Source organism: Misgurnus anguillicaudatus, chromosome 18 (assembly GCF_027580225.2).
Source record: "Misgurnus anguillicaudatus chromosome 18, ASM2758022v2, whole genome shotgun sequence".
Taxonomy (NCBI): Eukaryota; Metazoa; Chordata; class Actinopteri; order Cypriniformes; family Cobitidae; genus Misgurnus; species Misgurnus anguillicaudatus.
In genome coordinates, this window is record NC_073354.2 from 20,081,935 (window position 1) to 20,102,970 (window position 21,036).

Here is a 21,036-nt window from a genome sequence, read left to right on the forward strand (position 1 = left end):
CTACATCAGCCCCAGTTTAATAAGTGGACAGCTACATTGAAATCAATCACAGTTCTCCTTAGTTCAGCTGTTAAATACTAGCTATAATTTACAGAAGCTCTAACTCATGAATCGGGACTTTGGCATACTCGGGCAAGATTGGGCTGCATGACTCCAGAGCCTCTGGATGGACTGGCGCTGCTGTTTGTGGGTGTAGAGGGTGGATCTTTCTCATTTGCTACCCAGGGTCGCTGTACCTTCCCTGAAGATTGAAACCGTTGAGCATCCAGCATCTCCAGCAGCAGGTCATACAGAGGTACTCGATTCTTGCATTTCATCCTGTATAGGTGCTCCATCCCTTTGTTGCTTGGAGAAGGGAAGATTAAAGTGGACTTACTGTAAGTTCTGAACTATCCCTTTAAGTAATATTTTATGACTGAACTGAACCACACGACAGTGGTTGAAAACGTACTTATAATTACAATCACTTTTTAAAATCAACTCTGTTACTCATCTGTATTTACCTCATGTGTCTGATGTGGGAGAGCAGTAGCAGGAGCTGCGCCTGTCTGCGTGACTGCAGCTGTAGTGATGCACCTGATTTACTGATGCAGTAAATGAGGGCATCAGTGATGTTATCCAGCATGCACTGCACCATGAAGCTGTCAGTCAGTGGTTGCACAGGATTGGAACAGAATGAAAACGCACCTGTCCAGATAAAAATATAAAGCAAGTGTAGATTGTTATAGAGGAGCTGACATGGATATAGAGACATGGACAAATTTAGGGTTGTGACAGACATCAGGTGTACAGTATCATAGTGATGGCTGCTTTTGAAACACGAGGCTTTGAAAGCTTTATGAATCTTTTGTTTCAAATCAGTGGTTCGGAGATTGGTTCAAACCGGTCAACTCACGTGATTTTAGCAAGCGAGGCTTTGTTACGTCATAACTGTTTCAAAGCGTTTTGAAGGTTCATCACCAGTGTCTAACTCAAGTCCTGCAGGTCCCCCACCAAAGAGTTTTAGATGTCAACGCTTTAGCTTGTTTGTTAGCATATTAATTATACAATTTTAAACATACTGGATCAGATGTTTTATATTGAGAGACATCTAGGGGACCTCGAGGACTGGAGTTGGGAAATTTACCATGGTGTACTCAGGTCAGTTTTATTTCTCAAGTATTCAAAATTTAAAAGGATCAATCATGTTTGTACTGATCATGGTTCAGGCTGTTTAGTTAATTTCCTTTTGTGAAATTCTACCTAATTTTACTACAAAATCAAACAGGACATCCGATGTTATGGATTATTGAACAACAGAACAATTTGAAATTTGACAACATTATAAAGATTTGTTGAGAAAAAAAACATTCTGAGATATTTGAGAACAAAATTGTGAGGTGCATAATTTATTAATTTATAACAACACCTCATTAATGTTGAGACACCTGTGCTCCAAACACCCTCATTCACTAGATGGGCAAACATCTGGTGAAGATAAAACATCTGGTGTTTATAGACAAGGCATGTATGAAATGTTTTACACTGAATCGTTTAGACATCTTAATGACAAAAGTATATAAACTGAACATGGTTGCTGCAAAATACAAAACAAGAAAAAGCCAAGATGTCTGACATTTCGACGCCCATAAATATGAATTGATATCTGCGGTAACTTGCAATTAATTCAATTATCTGTTTTCTGAAACACACAGCGGATCTCAGCATCATCAGGATTGTCTGTGCCATGTGAAAATGTTTTTTCATTTTAAAGCAGGAAATGTTCTGTACAATGAGAGAAAGCATTTCAATTCTTAACATTAAAACTTATCTTCCCAAATAAATTGAAACTAAATAAATTTCATCATTACACTACAATCTTGTTTAAATCTTTTCAAAATTTTATTCTTGTCAAACATAACTTCCCTGAACACATTTACCGAGCCCCTAACGTGCGCATGCGAAACTAAACTTTATTTACTTTTTTCTCTGTGTCCCCTTAGGGGCTCCGTAACTATCTGGTCTAAAACAAATTGTTCTTTTCTTGTTACACAAGAAAATATTGTTATGGGGAGGAGAGGATATTAGCATTTTTGATTAAAGAATTTAAAGGCACAATAATTGTTCTAAAAATATAAAAAGCTCACAGATAAGTTATTTATAAAAACAATACCACAATTTTCCAAAAAATGTGTGACTTTAATGACAAACGTGGGCATAATTAAAACGGGAGTTAATTGTGGGTTAAAGATTTGACAAGCCCTAAATAACACCTAAAAACACAGAATACACTTTTACTTAATGGTTTAAAATGTATATATAAAAACATTTTTAACCTTGCAATTGTTTTGTAAAATGTTTAGACTGAGGGCGCGTTGCTTTAAAGCAGTAATTCTTAAAGTGTGGTCCGGGGTCCGCCAAAAGATGACCTAAACTAGGCAAGTGTTTATACAATCGTCACTTATTTAATTAGATTTTTAATACACTTGTGAAACTGTGATATCAGTTCTTGCCATTCTGTTTTAATAACATAAAAATGGATTGGTGGCTAAACCAAAGAGGAGTCAAAATAAAAGATCAAGCGTCAACTGAAAACAGCTAAAATCCACATATCTGTTAGTTTTGTAATGTACTAGTTTTTTGTTTCATGTATAAAATTCCTGTAATTTCAGTGATTTTGGATATTAAGGGGAAATTTTTTTTCAGCATTTTATTGTTACCATAGTTACAACCATAGACTTCATATACCCACCACCTCAGTTTTAAACTATAATGGGTCTTTGGAATGACATTAAGTGGGACCTAGGCTGTTACAGTATGTTTAATTGCAGGTTTTTTTCACATGTGCAGTTTGTTGTTCATTTTAAGCTGCAACTCATTTCACATTTACTTTTTTAAATGAAATAAAATTAATATAATAATTTCTGAACATGGCATTGCATTTGTGTTTAAAAAATTAGTTTTTGACTTGAAACAGTTGCATATTAAACTTAAATTTAGCTCATCCTTCCTATTATGTTGTTTTTTGGGGGCGTGTTAGAGTGAGATTTTGTTAGGTGGTCCTCAGAAAAAAATTGGGAGATAAAGTGGTCCTTGGGATGAAAAAGTTTGAGAAACACTGCTTTAAAGGAATAGTCCATTTCTAAAAAAAATAATCTAGATAATTTACTCACCACCATGCATGTCATCCAAAATGTTGATGTCTTTCTTTGTTCAGTCGAGATTTTTCTCATTTTAATGGACTTTAATAGAGCACAAGCACAACACCTAATACTTAACTCAACACTTTCAACAGAGTTTCAAAGGACTCTAAACGATCCCAAACGAGGCATTAGGGTCTTATCTAGCAAAATGATTGTCATTTTTTACAAGAAAAATAAAAAATATGCACTTTTAAACCATAACTTCTCGTCTAGGTCTGGTCCTGTGATACGCCAGCGCGACCAAACGTAAATGCGTATTGACGTAGAAAGGTCACGTGTTACATATATGAAACCCACATTTGCGGACCATTTTAAACAATAAACTGACACAAAGACATTAATTAGTATCATTCCACATACAACAACGTCGGAACGGTCCTCTTTCTTCACACGTGTAAACACTGGGGCGTAGTTTCAATACGTCATCCGTGACCGCTTGACGTGATGACATATTACGTGAGGTCGCGCTGGCTCGTCACAGGACCAGAGGAAGACGAGAAGTTGTAGTTTAAAAGTGCATTTTTTATTTTTCTTGCCAAAAATGACAAGAAAAGCTAGATAAGACCCTAATGCCTCGTTTGGGATCGTTTATAGTCCTTTGAAACTCCGTTAAAAAAACTGTTAAGGGTTGAGTTAAGTATTAAGTGTTGGGCTCTATTAAAATGAGAAAAATCTTGCAATGTTTTCCTCAAAGAACGTAATTTCTTCTCGACTGGGCGGGGAGGGACATCAACGTTTTGGATGGCATGGTGGTGAGTAGATTATCTGTATTGTTGTTTTGAGAAAATGGACTATTCCTTTAACAATGTTTCGAAATGCTTCCAAATAAGATTAAGGGGTGGTTTCCCAGACAGTCCCAGACTAAAATGCATGTTTGAGTTGCTTAAATTTAAAAACGCCTGCTCCTGACTAATTTTAACATAGGTGTGACATTTTTGTCTCAATATGCACACATGTAGTGTTTTTTGTAAGGTATGTTTGTAAAAACTTCTTAAATGTCCTAATATAAATAAGGCCTAGTCCTGGATTAGCCTAAACCCTGTCCAGGAAACCACCCCATAAAGTTTTAAATATGGATATTTTCCTTACAAAATCGCATCAATTACCCTCAGAAGGCCTTTATTAACCCCCTGAAGCTATGTGGAGTGCATCTGGAAAGAATGGATTCACTTTTTTGGGCTTGAAAGTCAGAAGTTGTTCACTGTTTACTACTGTTATAAAGCTTTAAAGAGCAAGGACATTTTTTTTAAATAACTTTGATTGATTATGTTGTCTGAAAAAAGATAATCAGGCACATCAATGGCTTTAGGATGAGTAATGCATAAGGTAATTGTTATTATCTGCTGGTATATCCCTTTAAGTTTTCAAGTTTGATATTAGTTTAGATAATAATGTATAATATTGTAGTCTTCACTCAGTTTCATCTGTTTGCTGTTGACTCACCAGAATTAAGAAGTATGATGGCTTTGAGACACACAAATTCCTCTGACTTAAGTTTGAGGCTGCGGAATCGAGCCACAGTTGCCAAGAGCATGTCGAAAATCTCAGCCATCCCCTCAACACATTCTCCTTCGCTCCTGTAAAGCGAAACACCAGCACTTTAGCCACACTAGGAAACAATTTGTGCCATTTCCTGTAAAACATTTCTTGATATTGCTCTTCTTCATTTGTGGGTAATATTGCAAATATTATTTACTTAAATTGCACATCGTCATTTAAGTCCCCTTCCAACTTCAACCATTCCTCCTTCTTTTCCCTGCCGGATCTCCCATTAAACCTCTGCACCGACCATTTACTTTTGCAGATGTTGGTTTTTGATTACATTTATATTCCCTTAGTCAGTGATGATGCTGTTCCTCCGTAGTCTATTCCCAATCGGGCGCTCTTTAATTACAAACTACCTGTGTCATGGTCTTCTGAAGAGAAGCAATAAGCTCTTCAGGAAATGGTTCATGTCCTTTTTAACAATGTAGTTTTCTTTTGGTTCACAATCATTCAATTTTGTTTCGCAAGGAACAGCCTTCCTCATGGGCCTGTCGCTTCTGCCGAGTATAAAATTTCATGCAACTCAATGTTCTTTGAGAAATTGATGCAAAAAATAAGCACACGTAGAGGAAATGCATTAGGTCAATGTGACACGGCAGAGAGCTCACAACCATGTCCAAGCTTACTTGAGCAAGTAAAAACTCTTAAGGCATCGCATTACAAAGTGCGATTAAAAAATCTAAAAAAAATACTTAATTTGTTTAATCTAAGTATCATGTGAATATTAAACAAAACTACAATATATCAGAAAACACTACTGACTTTAAATGGCTTTGAGACACACAAATGACTTAAGTTTGAGGCTGCAGAATCGAGCCACAGTTGCCAAGAGCATGTCGAAAATCTCAGCCATCCCCTCAACACATTCTCCTTCGCTCCTGCAAAGCACTGATTTTAAAATGGGGGCAAAAATATATATTTTAAGGTTAAAATTATGTACTGAATAAACCAACTTCATGTTCTTCTCACAAACATAAAAAGGTAACTTGAACAAAATTATTTTTAGTAGGAGTTCATTTATTATTTTGTGTAGATTCAATCAAATAAGATTAATCTTTAACTTGTTGCTAACAAAGATTATTTTGTTTCCTGGACTTAAATACTTGGGTGGGTGATTCTCGCAAAATTAGACTTATGAGGTTAATTAGACAAAATTTAAAAAAGTAAATGCAAAGTAAGAGTATCAAAATAAGAAGCATACAGTTACAAACATCTCTTCGTGTACTATTTAGCACATGATTTCAAATGACATCGAACCAATTTTTTTGTTTTTCCACATTAAAGGGGGACATTGAAATTTTCTTTGTCATAGTACCTAGACAACTTTTTAGTTCTCATTACCGAAAAAATAGGTTGGAAATGCATATATTTAATGTAATAAAAGTTGTGGTAATGATAATTTTTGATAATGATAATCTAAAAAATGTAAATAATTCTATAGGAAATATTTTTTAAATCCTCTAAAAATAATGGTTATAGTAAGTTCAGACCTTAATCTTATATGTGCAAAAAATTGGCTTCAAGGGCTTTTTTAAAAAATCTGATGCTGGACACCTTCACTCAGGTGTTTGTCCAAAATGTCACAAAAAGTTTGTTCAACTTGCCAAACTGTTTTGAGTTTGTAAGTTCCCAGCATGCATTTCATCATGTTTAATTTAGTGGTTAAAATTCTAAAAAATGATTACAGTTTTTGTGTTTGCTGGCTTTATTTTATACTGTTGATGTTGTCTATGTTTGCTATCTATTGTATTACTATCTATTATATTGACTTGTTATTTTAAGTTGGCTCAACTGATTTTTTTTTTTGTATTGAATTTGACATAACTCTGACATTACTCAGTAAATGTAATAAGTCAGGTTAACCATAGATATGTATAAAGGCTAGATGGCTCGTCCGCGCTGCTGGCCAATGGAGTGCAACGTCCGCATTTTGGCGGCCATCTTACGACAGGGCGCTCGCTCACTCGTAGCATTGAGTTTTAATGATGCAGGTACTTTTAAATGACCATAACTTGCTTAATTTTTTACCGATTTTCAAACGGTTTGGTTTGTTATAAACGTCAAAGATGTGCCTATGACACTGCATACCTATACTAAAAATAAAAAATAAATTCATGAAACATGTTAAAGCATCCAGAATTATAGCCACGTTAATAACTTTTGTAAAAATCCAAACCGTTTGAAAATCGGTAGAAAATTGAGCAAGTTATGGTCATTTAAAAGTACCTGCACCATTAAACTCAATGCTACGAGTGAGCGAGCGCCCTGTCGTAAGATGGCCGCCAGGTGATGCCGTTAGGGACTCCGCCTTGAGCCATCTAGCCTTTATACATATCTATGAGGTTAACTACTTGACTCAAAAGCTGAGTAAACACAAAAAGCAAAGGAAAATTAGTACAATTTTTGTTGTTGTTGTGCTGGCTCAAGTTTTTTTTACAGTGTGCAAATATGCTTTTAAATTATTAAAAATTTACTCAAAATCTCAAGGAGGTTTGGCTCAAAAATGTATATACCGCATTTTCCGTACTATAAGTCACACTTTGTCATAGTTTGGCTGGTCCTGCGACTTCTAGTCAGGTGCAACTTATATGTCAAAATTAATTCATATGAACCAAGAAAAACCATTACCGTCAACAGCCGCGAGAGTTTGCTCTATGCTACTCCTCTATTTATGTAATTCAATGGATTCAGTGATGCGGAATGACTTCGGGACCTTTTTGAACTTGATTTGATTTGTCGTGTTAATTTAACCTATTCAGCCTTCCAGGTATGTTCAATATGCTATTGTGCTTGGTGAACAAATGGTAATGTTACGTTAACATGTACGGACACCTATTCAGCCAGCTGTTCTGTGTGACATTGTTTAGTTTCCCTTTCCAAATTAAATGTCTTTTCTTGGGCTTGGATTTTGTGAAATAATTTCCCAAATAAACGCAATGTATAGTCCAATGCAACTTATATATGTTTTTTCCTCTTCAAAACACATTTTTGACTGAAACTCCGGAGCGACTTATAGTCTGGAAAATACGTAGTATATTCCTATGAAGACCCCTTTATTGAACCCTTATTTTGCTGAGTATAACATGTGTCCCTGATGATTTCTGTCACCACACAATGGCCCTTTCTCATTACCATCAACAGTCAAGCAAGACTAAATTCAATCAAAACAATATAAAACATGTTTCACGCTTGTCAGAGCATGGTTCACATTTGTCTGTGCACTGCAGTACGTCTTGGATAAATACAAGTCATGCTAAAACCAAGTTCAGTTTTTTCAAGCCATTACAATGATAACTTATGTTTCAAAATATTCTGTAATGAGTCCCTTGACTGTGGCTTTAAAGGAGGTACAGAACATACAGTACCTATCAAGGATGAGATCCTGAGCAAAGATGAGTTTTCCAGGCGAATGAATAGACCTCCATATAAGTCCAATCATTAACACCTCCAGCCAGGAGCTCTCCAACAGCTGAACCTGATCATGCAGAGAGAGGTCCTGAAAACCTGAGAAACACAGTGACATTAAAGAAATATATTTCAATTTCATGGTTAGCTCAATTGGTAGAGTATTGCATTAGGAAAGGTCATGGGTTCATCAGGTAACACACACTGATTAAACGTATATCTTGAAGTGACTTGGATAAACGTGTCTAAATGCTTAAATGTAAATGTAAAGATATGAGTGAGTTTTTTTTTATAAATATTTAAGAACATACAAGATTTATATCATATTAAGATGCTTTATATTGGGTTGCATATAATGAGTGACATCTCTCAGTATAGCCTATTTTATTTTATTACTGAGTTTGAAATGATCTTCTTTGGTATTGAGTCATGATTAGCACAAATGATTATTTGCTTTCCCCCAAATTCTGTGGGGATCTCATCGCCCACATGCAGTGACATTCAAATCTGTATCTCATAAAGACAGTGTTTACTTCTCAGTGGCAGGTTAATTAAGACCTCTGAACAGCAAATGTAATAGCTCACTAAAATCCCAGCGGGTCTTTCGATGTGTACCGAGCTCAGCTTGAAGTCAAATCAAATTGAGGCACAGCATAGATAACTATTATAACCCCATGTTCCTTAGATTTGCATCTGTGACCTTGTACTTTGAATCTCTGACACCTGTTAATTTAAAACCTGCTACCACAGTTGCAAAAAACAGGCAAGGCTGTCACCAGGGACACTCCTTGTCAAGATGCTAAAACAATTCCCTTGATGTTGCACTCAGAACAAAATATACCCTTATGCTAATTGATATTTGAATAAGTAGAGTGAGAACAGAAATATTTTACCTGGTACTTTCTTAGCCCAAGCTATCATGTGGACAAGTTCTTTGTCGGCCATATTGGTGAGCAGGGACATCATGGTGATCTCTGTGTATGGGCGACTACATTTCTGTCTTGAACTGACGGCGGGTGGCTCCGCCCCCATGAGTAACACCAGCACCTGCTCTGGTGCCATGCATAAAGCACCGACCACCCCACCACTGCTTCTCTTCCTCTTGTTCTGTGGAGGAGCGGCCTTTGCACGACCTGGCTGATCATTGTAGCTTTTGTCATGATCCTCACTACCACTCCTCCTCCTTACTCCCCTGACAGCTCGGCCACCACGGTCCTTACGAATACCTGCATCATGAATGTCAATTTTACACTCTTAACAATCTAAATTATTAAAGATAGTTTATACTGGTTAGTGATAAGATGTTTTCTCCATTGTGTTTGTGATAATTGGCAGTATATGCAGCGGGGAAAATAAGTATTTGACACATCAGCATTTTTATCAGTAAGGGCATTTCTAAGTGGGCTATTGACACAAATTTACACCAGATGTAGCCATCAAGCCAAATATAGAATTTATACAAAGAAATCAGAACATTTAAGTATACAAGTTGAGTCATAATAAATAAAGTGAAATGACACAGGGAATAAGTATTGGACACACTTTATTTAATACTTTGTAGAAAAGCCTTTGTTGGTGATTACAGCTTCTAAACGCCTCTTGTATGGAGAGATCAGTCGTATGCAGTGCTCAGGAGTGATTCTGGCCCATTCTTCCACACAAATGGTCTTTAAATCTTGAAGGTTCCTTGGGCCTCTTTTTACCCGTCCTTCGGATGAGACGTTAAACCGAGGTCCTGACTCTCTGTGGTCATTAAAAATTTCCAGGATGTCCTTCGAAAAAGAGTAGGGGTGTGCCCCGGCATCCTGGCCAAACTTGCCCGTTGTCCTACTAATCATCCCTAATACTAATTGGCTATATCACTCTCTCTCCTCTCCACTAATAAGCTGGTGTGTGGTGGGCATTCTGGCGCAATATGGCTGCCGTCGCATCATCCAGGTGGATGCTGCACATTGGTGGTGGTTGAGGAGATTCTCCCATTCATATGTAAAGCGCTTTGAGTGCTGCAGAAAAGCGCTATATAAATGTAACGAATTATTATCAACTTTGATCTTTAGTTCTCTCACTGGGCCATTCAAGCAACTTGATTTTCTTTCTTTGAAACCACTTCATTGTTTTTTTTGGCCTTGTGTTTGGGATCATTGACTTGCTGAAATGTCCACCCTCTTTTCATTTTCAGCTTTCTGGTAGATGGCAGCAGATCCAGAGTGTCCCGGTACATTTCTCCATTCATCCTGCCTTCAATAAGATGAAGTCTGCCAGTACCCCTTGCTGAAAAGCAGTCCCAAACCATGATGCTTACACCCCCAAACTTAACTGTTGGTATGGTATTCTTGGGGTGGTGGGCAGTGCCATTTCTTCTCACTTCTTCCCACAGTGCTCACAGGAACATTCAGCATTCTGGAAATGCGCCTATAACCATTTCTATCAAAATGCTTTTCAATGATAAGATTACGAAGATCTTGAGAGAATTATTTGCTTTTACCCATCATGAAGTCTTTCCTGTGTGTCTCCTGGGTAATGAGAAGCCTTTATAGGCCATCAATTAGGACTAAAGCAGCTGATATCAATTAGTACTGATAGGGGGCAGGGTTTCTCTCTCAATACTGACAGTTTTCAGGTGATCTCCTGGCTTTCTATGCCATTTTGCACCTTGTTCTCTTCATGTGTTCAATACTTATTCCGTGTGTCATTTCACTTTATTTATTATGACTCAACTTGTATACTTAAATGTTCTGATTTCATTGTACTGTATAAATTGATTATTTGGCTTAATGGCTACATCTGGCGGAAATTTTGTCTCAATAGCAACTCAGAAATCTCCTCACTGACAAAAATGCTGATGTGTCAAATACTTATTTTCCCCGCTGTAATAAAGTATGCATACCTCCTTTCATCATCCCTACTTCATAACACTTGCGTAGTCTGCATGCTTGGCAGCTCTTCCTGCGGTTTCTGTCAATAGTGCACTGGTTGGTCGCTGGACAGACATAGTCATTGTGACCTAGAAACAGAGAAATGAAGAATGATGTTATTGAAGATCTTTAAATATATTTAAGCATGTGCCCATGTTCCTTATTTCATCTTTTCATCTTTTTTAAAGAGGTTTTTATTTTTTTAACTCTGTATAAGCAATATGTAAATACTGTTTTGTTACGCGCAAAGAGTGCAGTGCAGCGCATCGCATCGACGGCCTTGGATGTGATTAAGCTTTGAGAGCAAGAACATGCTGTTCCAGCTCCAAATGAAATTTTAAATTAGATGATTGTGTCTCGGACAAAAATGTCACACACACACCTACACACACAGAGGGAGAAATGCAAACACTTGTATTAAACCTGCACATAATCCCAATTAAGGTTTGTAATAAGATACTGCGTATCAAGAGAATGCAAAGCATTTATGTGGAAATTGGGGGGGTCAATAGATAATAGCATAATACATATTTCAGGATAATAAGACACTTTTTGGGTTGCTAGTAACAGTGGCAAGTCCAATGCAAAGTAAAACAATGACTCGGGTACGGGAAAGGGCTACTGACCACATCAGCACTGTGCCCTTGAACAAATCTTGGGTTGTTTTCTAAAACTGCCGTTTTAGCAAGAAAGTGGCCAAAACAGCATCTGCCCGAATGCAAGATCACTAAGGGAAAATGAAGGATTTTTTTAAAAAAAAAGGCCACTTTTTGTTAATCTGCTAATATTTGCGTCGTCCCTATAAGAAAAAAATATTTAGGTAGGAGAAATATTACATTTAATAAGTTGAATAATTTTCTTTCCTTGCTCCTGGCCTTTTCTCTCTCTTTAAACATTTTAGCTCTCTAGTCAGCCTACTCCCACATACTGCACCCTAAAACCCATTTGGCAGGAACACAGTTTGTCATTTTCCCCTGCTGGTTTCCTGCAGGAGGAGCTACTGTGTCACGATCACACAGAACATCTACAGGCTGTCATCTCACCAAAACCACCAAAACCCCTTAAAATGTAATACAGATGAGCAAATGAGTTGGAGGCATGCTCCCATTGTGACAGTTAGGTGGTGTCTCATCAAAGATAATGTGTGTCAGACTTTGATTTTCACCTTTTTCCATCAGCTAACATGGATGATTATCTATATACAGAAACCATTCATGTAATTCTAGCTTATATTTGCGTCTTTAAAAGTCTTTTAAAAGCAGTAGTAGATCTTATTTCTCTTTCTCACATTCTAATGCCTGGCTGGCATTAAAAAGTAGTATGCACCCAAGGATCATTCACTCTCTACACTTGCCATAAAAGAAACATTTTTGACTTAATAGGAATACTTTAAAATCTGGAAAACCTTTGTAGTTATTTGTAGTGAAGAAAGGTTTTTTAGATTATAAAGGTATGAATGCAATAGTCATTTTTTGTGATTTACTGTTTCTACAAAAAAAATCAAATCATCCTGTATTTCAATGCTAGTTTTGAGGCTTTTACATAATAAAGCTCTCATTTAAGAATGGTTACCTTGAATGCTTCTCTTGAAAAAAGCTTTGCAGCCCTCACAGGACCAGACTCCATAATGATAGCCAGATGCGTAATCACTGCACACTGCACAGAATCGTGTCTCTTTGGCTCCATCAAACCCTCCTGTTGCTCTCGAGTCGTTGTATAGCTCCTGTCTGTCTGTAGCACTGCAGAGATCCTCACACAGGCCAACACCTGTCTGCTGAGAAGATACCACACTCGACCTAAAGACAAGAAGAGCTGTGAGGTTCAAATGTCGTGAAATAAAGTGCACTTAAACAGCAGAGTAGACAATGAAACATTAAAGTACACTACTGTTAAAAGGTATAGGATCAATTTTTTCGTATTAATAGCTTTGTTCACATTTTTAAATAATAATCTTAAAGGAGCATTTCACCCATAAAAAACATTTAATCTTTATTGAAAGTGTGTCATATTTGTAGTCGAAATGTAACATGCATTTCGAATTTGGTGCCTATTTGACCGAGAAAAGGGGTGTTTGTAGTCTCACCCCCTCAACAAAGATATTGGACTTCCTTCGTTCAATGATGCAAAATGATGATTTTTACATCATTGAAAGAAGGAAGTGCAACACTAAAATCTGTATTTCTCCTGTCTCAGCGGCAACTGAGGAAATGATGCACGACCATTCAAATACATGACTGGGGTTCTAATGATACACAGCTTAATGCAAACTATTTAATTACAAAAATGTAACAATTCATATCCAAAGTAAATTAAAACTGTTACATTTTATCATCTTTAATATGCTTATACTAAGCCTAAAATGTACTCTTTAAAAAACAGTATTAAAGACGTTAACATCTACGCTAGACTATTATTATCTGCTTTTTCTTTATTATTTAAATCAGGTCATCTAATTCAAAAGCAATTTGGACATTTTAGCTTTGTAAATATAACTGTAAAAACACTTTAGCTGCCCTAAATTCTTAAGTTTAATCACACTGGCACTGATACATGGGGTTTTATAGCAACTCATAAAAACAAATTGAAATTGCTAACTAATCTTAGGAAAGCATAGTCAAAATTCAAAATAGCTGAAATGACTGGCACAGCCAATTTGATTCAACTTAAAAATGTTGTAAATGTATTATGTTTGCACAATTCTGTTTTTGTCTATAAAACTAATTGAAAACATGAAGCATAAACCTTATTAAATGATTTTTAAGATCATGAGAAACATTTCAGTTAAGTGACCTTATCATCTTTTAAACAGTAGTGTGTATATAAGGGCTCTTCAACTAGGGGGGTGCTTACCACTTAAAATCTCTAAAACACTTGAAAAGTTCTTCAAACTGTGCTTTAACTGCTGTGTGTGAAAATATTCATCTGATATAAACACAGGAACTTGGCCTTAATCAAATCACAAATTCCTCTGTTTGAAATGTTTTACCTAACTGGACTTCCAAAGCAAGTTATTTTTGCAGTAAGTGATTACAATAAAAATGAAAATTATTTATTTATTGCTTAAAATGACTCATTTTGGTAATAATATTCAATGCAATAATATTAGAAGTAGTTGTTCTGACCACTGACTATTTAGAGATGTGCTTCCATTGCCATAGTGACTGACAGTAGTTTTATAAAAGTTAACATAAAAAAGTTATATTTGCACACCGCATAAGAGATGCAAAATTTTGTAGTGTCAAAAAACACATAAAAAATGTAGCCTACGTGACGGCAAATAAGGGAAAAATGACCAGCCCCATTTACTTTCGACCTCTTGTACTAGTGTTTGTAAATATTTATTTTATCCTTAATTCTAATGTCCAGTAGATTTCTGGCATAACCTCAGAAATAGACTCAAATGCTATCTAATGTCACCCAATGTCGAATGTCATGTCAAAGCTGTTTAAAACAGACAGAATGGGCAAAGATTCACATTAAGCTCTTCTGGACTCCTCTGAAAGTAAAGAAAGAATTTTGCTCTTCAGACAGGATGTGATAACTCCAATACCGTTGTTGTTTTCATTAATTGTTCTCTTGTCAAGGTCCTGTGAATGAGCTTAGCACTGAACTGGCAAATGCCTTCAAGTTTAATGCCTTTAATGAAGAAACATTCATTTAGTCTATTAGCAAGAGTATATGCCAATGGATATGTCAGTTGTTCTGGCATCCCTTTATCTTTCTTTAATCTCTTTAGATATATATATATATATATATATAAATCTCCCAAGGGTTTTTTCCTCCTAGGTTTTTTTTTTAACTTAGCTTCCTCTTCTAGATGTTACATTAGTAATACGCTCGCTTATAATGTTGAGTCATAGCCGCAGCAAATTTAACTGCTTATGCTATCGTGTATTATGTTGTGCTATCTGTCGTTTTTCTGTGCTTTTCACTGCTTCTATTAATGTAAAGCTGCTTTGAAACAATTACCTATTGTGAAAAACGCTATATAAATAAAATTGAATTGAAAAAAATTTGAATTTCTAAAAATGGTCATTAAAAATGATCCCTATAGCTGTCACGGGGGTGGTACCCTTCCAAATTGCATCATTGCACCTACACATATCATATTAGTACCTCAAAGGTACTAATGTATGCAAATCTGTACATAAAAAATGGTACAAAGGTTATTGCCCCATTGACAGCTTGGAAACATTTTTTACCATTTTTTAGCAGTGTACCCTACAATCCTTTCCATCCATTAGCAGTACCACAAGGATTCCATTAAAAGTTGAGTCTCCTCACAAATATCTTCTTTTTCAGACAGCAGACCAAATCCATTTAGTACGTTTTACTTTATAGAAGTAGGCTATAGGCCCACAAAAATAAAATACAACCTAATTGCTGAAATGGTCGGATATTATTCTTTTTTGTGTAACACTGAAAGAGTGTGCAGGCTGTCTTGTACTAACCACGAGGACAGCATGTACTTTTCAAGCGATAGTATCTAACGAACATTTATCCCACGAAAAGAGAATAACAAAAAAATCACACATTGTCTAAATACTGTAATTGTAAATGCACCTAAAAACACCTATACAACATTACAGTCATATAAGGAACATAATAGAAACTCAACATCACCATATGCTAAAATAAATTATGCTAATTAAAATGACTTGAATACCAATCTTAACACAAATTTATGTTTATTTGCCATTAAAATGTACAATCTTTTTTTATATTTATTAGAAAGTCTGTGGTTTGTAAAACATGCTTTAAATACATGAATACAATTATAAAGTAACTATTTAGAGGCACTATAGATTCATTTTATAGTGTATATCAGTTGTTAAAACTTCCCTTTCAAGCAGGTACACAAACAGAATTTAAATGTGACCTAGCCAAACATCATGCCTCAATGAATCATAAATCAGGTGTAAAATAACCTGATCCACTTCATCTGATTAACCAAACACCTGGCAACATTTCCATCTCGCGCAGAGGTTAGCAAAGACATGGTTATTTATTTAGCAACTTTTGGGTTATTGGTCTTACACACGAGCTCATCTTAACGATGGCCAAGCTCCACTGACCTGTAAAACGTGCTAGAGGAGGTGTCCAAGTAGTACGACACCTGGTGAGTGGAGTGGTGACCTCCATGATGACTGAGATACGGGGACAGCTGAGGGCTGGAGGGTGCAAACATAAGAGGGCTGCTGGATCCTGTGCCTAAAGACTGCAGATGTTCTTCGTGAGGGTCCGGGGGAGCCGGGTAGTATCCGACAGGAGGAGGAGGCTCAGTGGGTGATGAGGTGCTGTAGGTCTGAGTTGAGTTTGAATACTCATAAGCTCCATCCAGGTAGTTGACAGAGGAGGTGATGACCCCCATGCTGAGCTCTTCCTTGGGGTACATTGGCGAGAGTTTGCGGGAAGGGGGCGGTATGGAAAGTCCCTCCGGATCCTCTCTCTCGGGGCTCGGGGTGGTCTTGCGTCGCTGCCTGGCACCAGCAGTTTCTCCGCTGGTCTGCCCTCCAGACATCACCATGGAAACACATACACAGGCAGCACCAGTTAGGGTACTGCGTGTTCAAAAGCAATGTCCGAATGACTTTAGACTTCTGTATTTTTTAAGCTCGATTTTCACCTCCCACCTCTCTCTCTCTCTCATCCTCTCTCCCCCTTGCTCTAGTTTGTTTCCGCCCTGCTGCTCTGCCTACTCCTAAAAAATAAAAAAATCCTTCCTTTCTTTTTTCTCCTTTATGTAAGAAGGACAAAGTGTGGTGTACCTTTATATATACTGTATGAAAGGAAAAGACTGTTTTACTGTTCACTTCTGTTTTATTGCCTATATTTTGTCCGTTAATATTAAACCTAATAAACACAGAGCACTCAGTCTTGATTAAGCTACAGACAGGAGATGTTTCCTAACTGGTATGAATGAAAGAAATGATTGAAAACAGCTATAAAAAAGAATGAAAATCAATTGATTTCCTGTTTTTATATATTCAATGCCTAAATCCAAGCAGTCATTTAATTTGAAGCTCAGCCCTAAATAATCTATCTATCTTCACATCTTTCTTACCATTACTGTCTGTAGCTCTTGCTAAAAAAAGAGGTAAACAAATTAAAGACAGCCGGGTCGATATTGGCGGTCGCTCTCAGAGCAGGTCAGGGCAACCAGGTAAACAAGAGATAGGAGGTCACTGTCTAATTCACTTGCCAAAAGCTTCAGATTTCACAGGTGGTGCGTTTTAAAAGCACTTGCTACATACTGCCACCGTGAGTTATTAAAGCAAATACTTGATATTTTTGGTAAAAATATTTTAATAGAGGATAAAAAATACATTGTTACAAAACAACTAATTAAATAAATGGTTTTAGTTTATTTGCTTGACAGCTATATAAAAGTGAAATGGAAAGTGTGTGGGTGCATTGGAGGCCTTGAATAAAGAAGGGAAAATGTTACTCTAATGCTCTCTACACAGGTGCTTAAATGTGAACATTTATTGATTTTTTTCTGGTCTATTCAGGATGTCTCACAGACGTGCACATTACTTTAAAAAGGAAAGCTTGCATTTACATAAGCTGTCATGGCAGTTCATACGTAGCCTATTTTACAAGGTGCTTAAACTGTAAAAAAAAATCAGTAGAATTTGCAGCTGGGTTGCCGGTAACTTACCGTAGATTTAAATTTATGTTTTTTACTGGCAACATTTTGTTCAAAGTTAAATGAACATTAAACATTTACAAGTTTTTGTCTTTACAGAGTAAAACTAAAAAAAAAACAGTATCAAAGCAAAACATTCTGGGAAACAAAATCTGAAGCAAAAAACTGAAAAAGGTTGATGATGATTTCTGGTTCGCAGAATGCTTTGCATGAGGCTGTTATTGTATAGTTTTAATTCTGTAAAGATAAAGACTCTTGCCAGTAAATAACATAAATTTAAATCTACGGTAAATTACCGGCAACCCAGCTGCAATAACATTGTAATTTCTACAGAATTTTTTTACAGTGTAATGAATAATTGACAACGGGCCGCTGCATTATAAGAAAATAATGCACACCCAAGGTGGTAATTTGCGTTGTGCCGTTACAGCGCGGGTGTGCATTATTTTCAAATCATTCAAAGGACCGGAGTCGATTATTGGGCCTATACCACAGTTAACACAAAAATTGCGATGTGCCTATTTTTAAGACATTTGACAAGTTATGTGTGCGGAAAAGTAATCAACACTCTTGGAACATTTTTCAGCCAATCAGAATAAAGCATTTAACAGGTATAATAAAGCACTGTAAACCCACTGCTTCGCAGGGCTTATTGCTTTTATAATACGGTTACTTCATATGCATAGTAGGATTTCATAAAATAAAACACAAATAAGTTGTAATTATATTAGTACAAATATTACTCTTCCGCCAAACAAAGTAGTTCCTTAGAATCAAGTGTGACTTAAACAGAGTGCAGTTCCCAACCAACACAGACACAGAAAAGACACAATGAAAATATCATTTAAAGACTGTGGTGTTTATTTTATAAATCAACATTTATCTAATTTAATTTATACATTAACATTTATATCGTTCAACTGTGGAAGTGTGGATCAAATATGCTTGAAAGCATGCTTATTCAGCGGATTTTTTAAGTTGCCACCCAGTTTTTGTTTAATGCCTTCCAGAAAAATTATCTTCTTTAAATAAACATAAAATATATCAAATGAAAAACAGACGTCCGCTTTCAAAAAAAAAAAAAAAATTCATTCTACCATAATTTGTTCTCTTATCATCACCTTTCAAATTTTCAGCTAAAAGTGGAGATAATTCCAGTTTTGTGAAGAACTTTTGTAAGAGATCAGATTCACAGCCATGATCAAAACTTACACAGTGTTTTTAGTGTTGAGAAAATGCATCAGCATTTATGTTGGGTAAGATCGCCATCTAGTGGATAAAAGCAGAAATATGGATTTGAGGTAGACACTCCTCAGGGAACGTTTTCTCAACAATATTTGACATTTATTGACAATTGTAGAAAAATTTAAAATATGATTAAAGACTGTGGTGTTTATTTTCATAAATCAGTACGTAGCAACAGTGGCGCAGTGATACTTATGTAATGCGTTCTGAACCGTGGGGTATTTTATCAGGCTTAGAACGCATTTCAACCAATCAGAATGAAGGATCAGAACTGCCCGTTTTATAATTCATATCAAATTGTACAACGACTTTCATACATTTTTGTACAATTTGCCCCTGTCATGGGGTTTCATTATTATTATTATTAATATTGTATGTTACATATATTGTACAATTCACTTTACCACATACTGTATTAGTAGCTCTATGTGACCCTGCCTGTGAAATCCAGGCTAAAATTTGATAATCTAATTATGAGGGAGAATTAAAGTTTGATTTCAATCACTAATTTTCATTTTTGTCATGGCCTTAGTGAGTCAATATTGAAGATATTTTCACAGAATGTTCCTGAATGTAGAATGATTTTATGTAGAAAACATCAAATCACAAAAAAGTCCTTTTCTGGGTTTTCAAAGACAGGGTCACATATTGGGTGTGTAATGGAAGCGCACACGCACGCACAAAGTCACCATTCACAGTTCAAAGACTAAAACTATGACCTTGATTTCCAGGAAGACAGCATGTACACAGACCCCTGCTGACCGCTACGCACAAGATAACGGCCGGGTGTTTATTATACATAACAAATGCTTTGGGTATTCCTGGCATTTTTCTCTCCATTGTAGAACAAAGGCAAGGCCTATTGTACAGCCCTGGAAATATTCACACCAGAAAATAGGCAGTAAACGTAAACGAATCAGCAAATGTCTGCAGTGAGAATTATTCTTAGAGAAATTAAACTCGTCTTTTGAACTCACTGATTACACAATGAGTAGAAACTAAAGAACATGGTTTTCTTTCTAAACTTCATTTAATAGCGTTTAAATTTCAAACAAAGAATCTGCATGTTAAAGAGCAAACACATCACATTAGCACAGTATCAGAACTGATGCATCCCTGTTTCCAACATGCATATTAAGAAGTCTAAATATACTGTAAACAACCATCTTGCAATCTTACAGATTCCACAGATCTGGTAAACTTTAAAACAGTGGTAAACAAATAAATGAAAGCAATTTTCCATCAGTGGCGAACAGCCAATATTTAGTCTATCATGTAAACCAGAGGTCTTCAACCTTTTCCATGCCAAGGACCCCTTCATGTAGAAAGGAGGAGCAAGGACCCCCAAGTACATGCATCAAAGACTGAATTTACATACTTGATGATGGTTATACACAGATACATGCAGTTTAACATAGGCTACATAACATTTTAAATTTACTGTTTGAATAAGGAAACCATTCTTTCAATAAATTATTGCATTATTTCTATTATAAACCTATTAATGCAATATAGTTTGATGCCCAATTTCATTTTTTGAAAAAAATATTTTGAACTATATTTGCACGGTAAACAAAGATTTGTCGTTTCAACTTAATAAAGTAAGTTACATGGTTGCCTTTAATTTTTTTGGTAATTCAACTAAAACATTTTAGTTAACTCAAAAAATTATATTATTATTAAAGTTGAATTCATAATTTTAAGGCAACCAGGTAACTTACTTTAACTTGAACCAACTTTCTTATTGTGTCGACGACCCCCAGTCATACCACTGTGGACCCCTTGTTGAAGACCAATAATGTAAACCATTGTGAGTTAGTCCTTGGTTAAAACTCCAGCATTCCTGTCTGCATTTCATCAAATCCCTTGATGACGGTGTCTTTAAAAATGCAGTTTCTTGATCAGATTGCCAACACTGTACATGCAAAGCCTACTGCACCAAAATCTAGTACTGTAGATGCAGAATAAATCGACATGTGCTGGATTAATAGCTTAAAATACCAATGCATGGGATTTTGGGTGAAATGCATTTTGCAATGATCTAGGAGTTAAATTCAGTTTCAACACCGTTTTGTTTTCAGTGTGAATCACAACA

At 36.1% G+C, this 21,036-nt stretch overlaps 1 protein-coding gene across 1 annotated transcript; it reads right to left on the minus strand.

Annotated features, from left to right (window-relative positions):
- Positions 1–16,718, minus strand: esr1 (estrogen receptor 1). The gene is made up of 8 exons (XM_055185350.2): positions 16,123–16,718; positions 12,620–12,843; positions 11,020–11,136; positions 9,026–9,358; positions 8,093–8,231; positions 4,626–4,759; positions 504–687; positions 1–345 (listed from the first exon to the last, which is right to left on the minus strand). The coding sequence occupies exons 1-8, from the start codon at positions 16,572–16,574 to the stop codon at positions 105–107; spliced, it is 1,824 nt and encodes a 607-aa protein (XP_055041325.1). The 5' UTR covers positions 16,575–16,718; the 3' UTR covers positions 1–104.
- Between the last annotated feature and the right edge of the window lie 4,318 nt (positions 16,719–21,036).

Excerpts from the sequence above, each read along its gene's own strand:
- esr1 (XM_055185350.2), bottom strand. The coding sequence starts at position 16,574 with ATGGTGATGTCTGGAGGGCAGACCAGCGGAGAAACTGCTGGTGCCAGG. Across the intron at positions 11,137-12,619 it reads TTTCAAGAGAAGCATTCAAG|GTCACAATGACTATGTCTGT; the intron begins GTAACCATTCTT and ends CTCTGTTTCTAG. Across the intron at positions 346-503 it reads TCCCACATCAGACACATGAG|CAACAAAGGGATGGAGCACC; the intron begins GTAAATACAGAT and ends CCCTTCTCCAAG.